The sequence below is a fragment of the Wolffia australiana genome, chromosome 7 (genome assembly GCF_029677425.1).
Source record: "Wolffia australiana isolate 7733 chromosome 7, ASM2967742v1".
Taxonomy (NCBI): domain Eukaryota; kingdom Viridiplantae; phylum Streptophyta; class Magnoliopsida; order Alismatales; family Araceae; genus Wolffia; species Wolffia australiana.
The window spans coordinates 3,875,590-3,888,039 of NC_135841.1; the positions used below are offsets into that span (position 1 = coordinate 3,875,590).

At 40.6% G+C, this 12,450-nt stretch overlaps 1 protein-coding gene across 1 annotated transcript; it reads right to left on the reverse strand.

Moving 5' to 3' along the window:
- On the reverse strand, nucleotides 1-2,177 carry BIR6 (Pentatricopeptide repeat (PPR) superfamily protein). Its single transcript, XM_078578801.1, has one exon. The coding sequence runs from the start codon at nucleotides 2,124-2,126 to the stop codon at nucleotides 366-368; it is 1,761 nt and encodes a 586-aa protein (XP_078434927.1). The 5' UTR covers nucleotides 2,127-2,177; the 3' UTR covers nucleotides 1-365.
- Between the last annotated feature and the right edge of the window lie 10,273 nt (nucleotides 2,178-12,450).

The following is a 12,450-nucleotide window of genomic DNA, read 5'->3' on the forward strand; positions in this document are numbered from 1 at the left end:
AGAAGCCAATATTAGCCTGTTCTTTCCAACCATTTTTTGTAAAGTCCACGACGCAATTGAGGAAAGGAGACCAGCTAAGAATCCAAGTTCCATGCGGAACTTAACACGGCACATGTCAGCTTTTCAGCAGTCTGGGCTGAGATGATGAGAGCACAGCATGCCAGTTGGAAGAAAAAACCCAAAGATTCGCGCTTCACAAAGTCAACTGAGATGATATTCTCACCTTCAGCCAAGAAATCTCCTCGTAACCAATTGAAAAATACCTCCCTTACCCTGATGTAATCATACCCAGCCTCATCATCTGCTCAGCAAAAGGTCAACGAGCGTAAGAACAGTCAACCTGCCGAGGCATAGACTTTTTTTTTTCAAGAGGAAATATTCACAGGAGATGAGATCTCTGCAGATCCAAACAGCTTGGCCACATCCTTGTGCTTGCGAATGTGATGAGGGCATCTGAAGAGCAGGTCCCTGGCCTCTCCAAACCTCCCCTCCTTGAACAAACCCCTGAAGATTTTCAGATGAATCGAGGAAGAAGGAGATGACTTCCCAGACATTGATCTAAAAAATTCCAAGGCATCTTCCATGGTTCCCACCTTGGCTATATAAGCAGCAACTGGGTCCCCATAAGGCGGATACTTAAGCTCCCTCATCCTCCTGAGGAGCTTCAGAGCCTCCTCTAGCTGGCCTCTCCCAAGACAATTTTCTATCAGAAGCTTGAAGGTAGCCTGCCATGGCCTTACGCCGGCCTTGTCCATCTCCAAAACCAGAGCATACGCTGCCGAACCCCGGCCGTGGCGGCACAGCCCGGTAACCACGCAATCCACAAGCTGCCCATCAGGCTTGCGGCCTCGCCCCACCATGTCGGCGAGCAAGCTCAACGACCCGTCGAGCTCGGGCTCGACGGCGACGTCGAGATGGCCCTTGATCAGCACTGTCCAAGTCTTGAGATCAGGAACACAGCCCATGGATTCCATCTCCTCGACCACGGCTCGAGCTTCATCCACCTTGCCGGCCTTGCATAGCCCATGAACAAGCTGGCTGTAAGTGATGTTATCTGCTTCAAAACCAGAGGCCTTCATCTTCTCCATGATCTGATCCGCTTCCTTGAATCTCCCTGCGCTGGTCAGGGACCTGTGGATCCCATCGTACACAGATTTGGTCAGAGAATTGCCCTGTGATTCGAATTTCTGCACCACCCTTGAAACGAGCTCGAGCTCGGGAGGATCGGCCATGGCGATTCGCCTCAGCAGCAATCCACAGTCCTGCACGGACGGCTTGTATGGCCCGTCCATCATCAGCTCGTAGAGCTGAACTGCGGGTTCAAGCAATTTGCACTTCTGAAACCTTCGAGAGATTTTGACGTAGGTGTCAAAGTCGATCTCGTGTCCTAATTTCTTCATCTCCATAGCGAGATCGAAGAATTTGTCGATTGTTCCCTCCCAGCCGAGAACCCTAGCCATTTGATTGTACGCCGAAGATCCATGGCTGTAGCCGGGCCGCTGCTCTGCCCAGCGGAAGAACCCCAGCGCAAGCAAAGGGCGATCTTTCGCCTCCTTCAGCACCTTAATCACGCTCCCCTCGGACAGCACAAGCTTAGAAGCGGACATGGCATCTCCCTCCGCCTCGGTCCACTCCTCGGAGAAACCTTTAACGATATCAATGGCGGCCTGGATCTCTTCGATCGACGAAGAAGACTGCAATTTCGCCAGCGCGGAGGCGTCTCCGCGCATTTCCTGCTTCTTGAAAGAGGAAACAAGAGTAAAATACGTGCCGTGATCGAAGCAGTGGCCATCCTCGCGCATATTCCTCGCGATTATCCAGAAATCCTTGGCGAAATCCTTGTTCTTCCCAAGAATCCTGAGCATCACGTTGTAGACCGCAGCCGAGGGCTTGAATCCGTACCTGTTCCTGGCGCAGTCGAGGAAGCCGATCGCCTTCTGAGGGAACTTGTCGAGCTTCTTGAGCACGTAGATCACCGATTCCTGGCTCGGCGAATCTAGCAGAGGAATCTCGATCTCGTTCGCTGTGCAGAAGCATCGCCGAATCTCTGGAAGAGCGACGCCATCGCTGGCGCAAGAACGACCGAGGAAGAAGACGGAAGAACCATGGCGGATTGCTCGCAACATGGATGGAGGAGGAAGAAGACGGACGAGGAAGAAGACGGAGAGAAGATGAAGGCAGAGAAGGAAACCAGGGTTTAAGTAGGGTTCGCAGTGGATGACGAGTACCGTTACGAACGGGACGGACGAATATTCGATCCCTCGTCCGTCTCGTTCCTAAGTTCTAGGCAACGGCAGACGTCATCCGTCATGTCACACCTCACGGTGACGGCACCGGATGACGTGATGGTGACGGAGGCCCTCAGACGGGTGACGTGATGGGGCGGATGTCTCGGATGACGTTGGTGACGCATTTGTAAAAACATTGAAAAACCGCAAAAAACAACCTTAAAAAGTTATCTCCTTAAGAGAGAGAGAACTGAGCTTTGAATTTTCGTCACCTGTGACTGTGACGCCGTCGGGTGACGGGACCGTGACGGGACGGATGTCACGGATGACGTTGGTGACGGATTTGTAAAAACATTGAAAAAGCGCAAAAAACAACCTTAAAAAGTTATCTCCTTAAGAGAGAGAGAACTGAGCTTTGAATGTTAGTCACCTGTGACGGTGACGTCATCTAGTGATGGGACGGTGAAACGAGACGAGGCGTGCGGTATGATGGATTTTTTCGAAAACCTGGGACGTGTGACGGGATGCGGACGTGACAAAATACTCATCATGTCCCCGTCTGTCACTGTTCGTCATCCGTCTCGTCATGTCCGGGCCGTCACATCCCAGACATGTCGTTCCATATTCGTAATGGTACCTAGACAGTTAGGACTGAGTAATAGTTTGTCCGGACCGAACTGGGATCGTAGGTATTCCATTTTAGTATAGACCAGTTGGTCAGACAGGCTTAGGTGCAAGGGACAAACCGGATCAAGATCGGAAGTAAATTATTAAATATTTATTTAATATTTTTTTATAAAATTATCAACAATATCAAATACAACTCGCCAGAGAGGCTTCTATTGAGCCCAACGTAGCCACCGTATATTTGACCATCAGTGGGCACCCACTTGATATAAATGATGTTTAACAACATAAATTTTCTACTTTGACTTTGAAATTGACTAGTCAACCTGACCACACAGGGATGAACTGGACCAGAACTGGACCTAGGTTTAGGTAAAGTTGAGGTCTTTGCTAAAAACCCGGACCGGACAGGAGCTGTCAAACCCTACTGTCCCCCCCCAGATGGGACGAGACGGAAATTGTACTGATGTCATTCTGCTCAGCCAACGAAGAACACAGACAATCTTAAAAAACAATTTTATGTCGTCTCTTGCAGGATATAATAGACAAGGATATAATTTCAGGTTGGGACATGCTCCTGTGGGATGAAAAAACTGAGATAATAGACAAGGATAAGCCTCTTTTCAGAACCGTATTGTTGTTAAAACGTCAGTCCACTTTAATTGTGAACAAGGTGATTCAAGAAAATGGATGGAAAATAATCTGATTGTATTGTTTGAACATATGAGAAAATTAATATTCACATGTTGTAGTACCTAAAGATCATATGTCCAATGACGTGTTATTTGTCTGTCCAAACTCGTCGGCCGATTGAAACATGATTCATTCCTTCAATAGTCATAGCAAAAAGAGCATAGCTATCCACTTTACTTCTATGCTAAAATACAAGGAAAAAAAATGTAAGAAGTGGCGAAAACGGTTCTTTGCCTTTTGGGAAATGTTACGAAAGGCATAATTCCTATCTCGAGTTTCAAGGCACTAAAAAATATGTCAAACTTTTTGGAAATCATAAGGGGGATACTTTTATAAATGTAGTACATTTATAAAAATATCTGCATATTTAGTATTTGGTAAAAATAAGTATGTTTTATGGACTCATTCGAATTTAAGATGCTTAGACCAGCAGTTTTCATAAAAATAAAGTGCTGTTTTCAAATCAAACTTATTTTTCAAACACATACCCTGTTTAAAAGAAAATAGATGGAAAAGAGCATGTAGTGAATATAGCCTAAAGAGACTTGAGATGGCCCTGCTCATAATATAGGAGAGAGAGGCCAAACAAAAGAAAAGAAAATTTAAAACTTTAACAAATCCAGATGTAAGTGATTATGACTATTATGGATGACATGGGCATTATTAGAACAGAGGATCAATATATATAGATGCATTTGTGGTTGAGATTTCATTCTCTGTCTGAGCTTGAGCATTAGTTTGCTGTACTAGAGTGTTATGGCGATCTAGTCAAGACCTCTGTAAAGATGTCGGGCAAACTTCTCATATGAGACAACATGTGACACAATTGCAATCAACCTCCATGTAGTTTATGTGCTCATGGATTTTTAAAGCCCCTATGAAGACTGATGCCTGGCTGTCAAAAAACATCAACGTAAGAGTTTCGAGACCCTATTGAAATATCCAGCTCTCCAAGAAGAGACTATCGCCATAATATCTCCTATGTAGTGGTATCCATAACTAAATATGTGATCCCTATAGTTAAAGGATATACTTTCAGATTTTATGGTCGTGATCAACAATCTTTATATGATTCACACATGAGAAGAAATATGAATCTAGATGGACCTTTCAATCTAAGTCAAAAATATGTCAATGATCAAATCACATTGTGCATGTATCCACACGGTTTGGTTTCTTTAAAAAGTTGTCACAAGCCACACAAATGCACATTAAATCTCATTGACTTCTACTTAAATAAGCATCACCGTTGATCCAAGAAGGCTCTTCTCACTATTCTGCTCACACTAGGAGCAGAGGGCACCTAAAGAGAGATTTTGGGGGGTTTTAATATTTTACAGTTAATGGATTTTTTTTTAAAAAGCCCATATACTTTATGAATATCCTCTAACATCCATTAAATATTTCATGTGACTGTCAAGGCCCTTTTCTTACCCAAATGATTAAACATTGTCAATTAATCTATTGTCAATTTAACCTAATCAATACGTCAAGTTCCCACCCAAGGGGATGTCAACCTACACATTTGTGCTCTTTGAGATATTTAGGAGTATGTCAAGATAAAGCTTGAGAATTGACTTAGAGGCGAGGGATGGTAAACATCTTGACTCTACCTAGCGACTTTGATCCATATATTTCTCATAAAAAAAGGTAAATGCCATTGCACCTTTTGATGGAGGCAAATAGAGATATAATTTTATATGTTGTTTTAAATTCATTTTCCTAAATAAAATAAAATTTATAATTATAGAAAGCTTGCTCAAATGTTATAGTAGGAGAGAGGTAAATCTATTGATTTAGTTAGGGTTAGGGAATGTTATGATAGTACCAAGTAAGATAGATGTGGTTAGGATAGACAGGGGGAAGATATTATTTAATTACAAGTAGAGAAATGTTTATATATGATAAGAGTTTAAGAGTAAAAGATATAGGGAGAGAATATGTTTTATTTAATTCTAGAGGAGTTTAATAAATTAGATAGAGAGGGAGATAATATGAGACGAAATAGGAGACGAGGAGTATTTTGACTTAATTATATTTATTAATACATAATATCATGACGCAGTTTATACAGTTTATACGTTTAACATATATAGATATTAAAGATAAGTTTGAGAACAAATAGTAAAAATTGTGTAAAATGATAAGTGCCATGAATGTGTTTGTGAAAATGCCTCAATGATTCAGTAATATGAAATCAGCACAAATCTTGATTCCTATTGCAAATTATGGTAATCCAAGTTCAGAAAAACATGATGGCACTAACTAGTTGATTGATGTCCCCCAAACCTCAGTGTGCGTTGCATGTTATTATCCTTTGTGATGGCATGATAATGTCATGTTGATGTAACATAGAGAGTGTCGGGATCAGTCGGCTCGTGTTACAACACGGGAGAGATGGCAATGAAATATAAGTGATACCATGTATGCAAGTATGGTGAAAAACCAACAAGAAAAATGTGGCAATTGCTCATTAGATCGAAAATCAACTAAAGATTCGGGAGTGGACAATTCAGGGTCAAACTCCCAATGATCCACTCGGACCAACTAGACATCCTACAAGGTGAGTGGACAACGAGAAGTCCAAAGATGTCCACGTCCTTTTCTACCAGCGACCTTAGTCGTTATCACAAGAAATCCCTACCTCTCAACAAGTAGGTGGATAGTCCTATATTTCATTGTTAATACTAGGGAGATGAGCACGTAGCAGAAGACGACACTGAAAGAAGTAATAATACTGCAAATTTAAAGTGGGGAAACGATGGTACTTGATGGGTCGAGACCTGGAAGTCTGTGGCAAGGAGTTGTTTCACAGGAGATGACAGAAGTCTTGGGCAGGCAGCGCACGTGTCGGGTGCCGCGTAGGCACATGGCAAGAGCGTTGAGCATGGGCTCGGCCGAGAAGATGCTGAGGAAGGGGTGTTCTTGGCGGCGAGAGAAAACAAGAAGACCCCGGTGGATTGTTCTTGAATCTGATCCAAGAAGTGGTTTCTTGGAAGGCCGTCAACCCATGAAGGGTTCTTGGTGGTGAGGCGGAGAGACGATTATCCATAACGGAGCTGGGACGATGATGAGCAGTGAGGAGGCCAGCGTGCTTCTTGTAGGCCATGCATTCTTGGAGAAGGCAACTTCTTGAATTTTCTCCAAGAAGCTCAAAGAAGTGGTTTCTTGAAGGTCGTCAATTCATGAAGGGTTCTTGGCGGCGAGGCGTAGAGGCAATCGTCCAGAATGGAGCCAGGATGATGACGAGCAGTGAGAAGGCTGGCCTGCTTCTTTCAGGTCGTGCGTTCTGGGAGAGGCAATTTATTGAATTGGGTCCAAGAAGCTCCAAGAAGTGGTTTCTTGAAGGTTGTCAACCCAGAAAGGTTCTTGGCGGCAAGACGGAGAGGCAATCGTCCATACCGGAGCTGGGACAATGACGAGCAATGAGGACGTCTTCGTGCTTCTTGGAGGTCTTGCATTCTTGGGGTGAGTGACTTCTTAAATATGCTCCAAGAAGCTCAAAGAAAGCTCTAAGAATCTCCAAGAAAGCTCCAAGAAATGGTTATGTCGTCAAGAAGTGATGATGGCGGCAATGTCGGTCTTCCACGGAGACGTGCTTTGACGTGGTGAATTTGGGGTTGCGACGTCGTGCGACTTCCTTGCGATCTACCCTATAAAACTGTAAAGTATCTCCCAAAGGGAGGAGGTGCCCAAATGAATAAAACTTTCAAATAAATAAAACAAAAAAAAAATGGACGAGGCCCAAACATAATGGCCATCATATCGTTCAGAAATCAAAATAGAAGAAAATACAAGAAAATAAATCAACGCTCACGAACGTTGATAGGCCAAGTACTTGAAATCGGGGTCGTGGGCGTCGGCTCAGGTTGCACGGTTAGGTTGTTGGCGACCCGTGGTTCGGCTAGTGAGATGGTCCCCCATCATATGTCCAGCCCTACTTGATCTCCCTGAAAGGCCATTGAGCTTGAAAATAAGTGTCACATCCCCCCAAGAGTCCTCACCATCCGCTTTTTCCTACGACAAAGAGGACAAATTAGGCTTTGAAATTATGATTTAAAGGTTTCAGAGAGAAGCTCTCTTGACTCTCCATTGACTTCCACGATCCAATGGCTCTCTCAAGGCTTTGGATCAGTCTATGGTCCCTCCCATTGGTGGCCTCCATCGGCTGGCTAACAAGAATGGCGCCTGGGGGTGGTTAAAGAGAGGTTACCCCGACCATCTGATCTTCCATGGATGGGTCTAACAGATGTGATTAAGTCACAGTCATGGACCCATGACTTTATGGTGTACTCCTATTCCCAATTAGCTTCCCCATCATCCATCTCGTCAATGACAGACCTTCATGTCGGTTTGTTGGGCAGCCCCACTACCCTCATTGGCGGCCCCGACGAATCCTGTGAAAAGGAAACAAGCTAAGTATTAAAATATCACAGTCCAATCTTCTTTAAGGAGATCGGATGAGTGAGATTAAGTCCTTTAATCTTGAAAATAGGCTCCTTATGACATGGGCTTTGTCCCATGTCAGTCAGAAGTCCTGTCATCCTTTGCTACAATATTTTTAAACATTGCAGCCTGTTGGGCGGTAATTTATCTATCCTCATTGTCAGCCTGATCCGCGCTCATGTGCATAACTTGACTCCATAGATATCAGTTCTACCCTGGGCCTATATTGCCTCCTTCCTTCATGTTATGTCGCCAATTATAGGCGGGCTTGAGCGATCCCTCACTCGCCTATCTGCAATTGGCTTGGTGCTTGGCTACTATAAACAACAAGTTTTTTATTTTCTTTTTTCATTTAATTTCATCCCTGAAAAATGAAAAGTAACCATATTGTGACAAAATTAAGTCCATGAAAAGTAATTATCTTAACACATATTTTGAACGAGAATTATGGGCATGAAAATTATGTAGAAATTAAATTAAAAAGTGTTGTTTTCAGCAAATGCCAAAATAAATGCATGAAATGCAAATTTACACCAAAATGAATGTAAGATCAAGAAAGGGTGTAAGAAATGGCTTTAAGATGTGTATGGTATCATTACTCATTTTGGTTTCACCATCTTTAATTTGATTTATTTATTAATATTATCCTATTTTCTTTTTATCAACTTGATTTTATGGTAAGCATAGAAATCATTTTATGGGAATAAGTAAAAAAGGATATAACACTTTACTTAAGATAGACCTTAAAATTCTGGAAAGCGCAAAAGTTTAAATGTGTCCTTCCTCGTTCAAAAAAAAATATATTTTAAAGATTGAAATTTCCTCATGGTTTCTGCAGTAGGAGTGAAAGAAAAGGCCTTTGGATAATACCAATGGGAAGACTACAATGGTGATCATTTATATATATTGATTTATTTAATTTTTCATGTTATATATATTTAAAATCAGATGGAAACCATACCAAAGAATGAAAATACTTAAGTTATAAGTAATAATCGATATTAAGGGTAGTTAAAAATGTATATGTTAAAATAATTTAAAATATTACTATAAAAAAGTGTACATACATGGTGATGATAAGTAATGGATTAACATTTTTATTTTTTTAAAATGAACTCCAAAATTAATTTCATAATGCAAAATCATACAAAACCCCGACTGTGAGTCCAAGTGTCATCAAGATTTCTGAAGATAATAGTCTCTTGAGGAACTTTAGGTTCAAAGGTGCAAAAAAAAGATAAAGTGGGAAGAGATTCTAACCAAGAAAATCTGACTTACGGGACACTAAAGGTCATTTAATTTCCCATAAATAAAGAAACCAAAAAGGCAGGAAATACAATAAAATTTGGATTGAACTCATTAATCTAATATTGGATTATGGTTCAATGTGGATAGTTAGTGAGTTAAAAGGCAAAGACTAACTTTGATGAGATGAAAAATTGATGGATAAATGTCAGATTTGACTTCTCACCAACTCCTCTCTGTAGAGGTCATTTATTCATGCTCAATTCATCAACCTTAGAGCACCAATTCAAAAATACTTGCAATCAGTAAATTAACTTGTATCTCACTTTTCAACCGCAACAAATACTCGCTCTGACCTGACCAAAATGTTTTCTTGGGTCCAACTTTCTCAGAGCCTATCACCATTTAAATGAAAAAGGGGACAATATGAAGCCCACAGACCCAATCTCACTAGCTAAGCCCATGGATTTTGAAAATATATCTCTTTAAGTGAAATAAACCATTTCTCTGTGAAATAAAATTCTCCATGAAATTATCTAATAAACAACTCCAAAATTCTGAACACCCCTAAAAATCTAAAAACTCATAATAATTAAAGGAAAATTCCCCAATAATTTTAGACCAATTTTGCAATCACTATTTAAATATAATCATGGCAAAGTGTTAATAAATTAACAATAACTATGGCTATGCATCAATAGTGAGAATATATGAAAAATTAAGGATACCATGTAGTTTTTACTATGTCAGATGCATAAAATACTGATAATGACACTTCATGCCTGATGAAATTTCATTTCATTAATTATTTTATAATAAAACTTCTTTTAATATTAATAGTAAGACAAAACGTTAGTCTTAGACTTTATCTAAGCTTAAATGCATAGGAAAGGCATAAAAATTTTCAACTTCTCTTATGGTTAGAAAGGTAGTGTTTATTTTTAGTTCCGGTCAAGTTTATGATATGGCTTGAAAAATAAAAAAAGAATAACGTGAGGGTGATTTTGACAACTTGAATTATGCCAGATTTGATGAAAGATAATGGGAATCATTGTGAATTATATTGCCAGCTTCTCATTAGTCCATGCACGATAGTACTCATCCAATCCTGATTGGTGTGCAAAAAAAAGTTCCATCCCCGATATTATGTGTATGGGAAATTGATGTTCCTTTGGGCCGTACCACCGCTGCAATCCGAGGCGGAAGCAAAAGGTGGGTGGGGGGAATATTCTATTGGCCACCAACATCAGAAGCTCAGATGAGTTGATACATCCATCTACGATTCACTAAAGGCTAGTCCCCGCATTGCCCAACAGTGAACCAAGGCCACGGACATTGACTCAAGCCGCCACATGTAGGCTAATGCAATTTTTCACTACCAATTTTTCCCTACTACCAATATGTCACCCATCACTACCATACACAACCTCTTGGTGCTTGAACCTGGCTTCTGCCTAGGAGGCCATTGATAGTTTCAACATACTACCCCCCAGTCATAGACTATTAATGGATGTACGCCTCTCAACCCATGCCTGACCACCAAGCCCCTCTCTCCTACCTATTGCCCCTGCCAGATATAGCTGCACACCATCACTAACTCTTCTCCAAGAAAAAATGTTGGATGGATATGGTGGTGGGGAATTCCTCCTATCTGGGAATGAAAAAGTTGTCAAAGTAAACATGAAGTTGAGCAGAGGAGATGATATATGAATGACCTAATTGAGAAGGAAGAAGAACAAAATGAGAAGACAAAAAAATTACTGTCACGTCATGTTTTAGATCAACTCCAATGTATATTCATGTTTATTTATGGGTGCGGGCGTGAGAGTTAGTTAATTTATAGAGTTTGAGTGTTATGTTCACATCTTGTAGATGCTTAAGATGATTTTATGAGGATGTAACATTAAGCGACAGTTCTGCCATGCCTAACAATCATCAGATGTGTCATCATGTCATATATGGAGTGTCCATATATGGTGCTACTGTACTGTCTTTAACATAGAACCATCCCCAAACTTTTCTTTTCTCAAAGGTGTCCATCCGAGTACCATTTGAATTATGAACTCCCACCATGTAGCGCTATCCACAAAGGGTAGTTCATAGTTGTGTACTGGAGAAATGGTAATTCCTCATCCATCCATGAACCCTCAATTTTTGCATGTAATTAGATAAATAACACTTCATGTTGATACCAATTTGCTGCGTTATTTTTTCCTGAAGTCATCTTCAGGAAAAAATATGTCAAGACAAATAAATTGATATTTAAAAGGTTGTATAACTTGGCAAATTCCATATATGATGGTTTGCTTGTCTCAATTGAGTTATGGTTATTCTGAGCTACATGACTAACCAATACATTTGTTTTATTGTAACCTTAATTTTAAAATTAAACAGTTGAGTCGATGGTGCCTTTATTCTCTCTATAACCACCTCCATTTTTTTATATTCGTCAAGTTATTAGAGCACATTTGTGTATGGGAATTAGTGGATCCTAGTTCCTATGTTGGATTTATTCTGGTTGCATGTCTTTTATTGCTCCATCCATTTGTTAAAGAATTGGCCTTTGTTCATTTGTTTTTCGAACCTTTCACCACTTATAAAATGTATTAAAGTGCTTTCTTGCATCTTTTTGGATTATCTGTGAGATCATTCCACCAAAAGTGAACCCAACATAGTGTATGTGTGATGACCCTTACAAGAGTACTGTAATTAGCAACGTGGCCTGCCTTCTTCCAGAGTATCACTCTATGTGTGACCGCTAGTCCATGTACCTTGGGGGAGAGACTTATATGCTGGTTGTGTGAATGCATCATAATATTGGATCTTGGTAAGTCCATTATTTCATGTGGAAATAATGCATCTCTTTGGCATCTATGTTTACTGCTTGTGCAAAACTAATAGCCTTCATATCTTCTATAGGATTCATTTATTCGTTTTAGCAAATATTTATATTACATTGATTAAATATACTTCTGAATCATCTTAATTTATTTTCCGGTCAGAAAACTACATTTCCTACCTCCAGGACCTCTAAGATGAATAGTTGGCATCATCACCTACCTTAGATTACTCTTGAATTCCTTGTCACAACACTTGGTTGGATTTGGTAGTGCTCTAGTTCCCCTCAGCATAAAATCCCAAATTTAGGATGACCAACTTTTTAATGGGCTTTGCTATGACTTTGGATGGACGTTTAGGATGTTATCCTTCA

Coding starts and splice junctions, on each gene's coding strand:
- BIR6 (XM_078578801.1), bottom strand. CDS start 2,126: ATGTTGCGAGCAATCCGCCATGGTTCTTCCGTCTTCTTCCTCGGTCGT.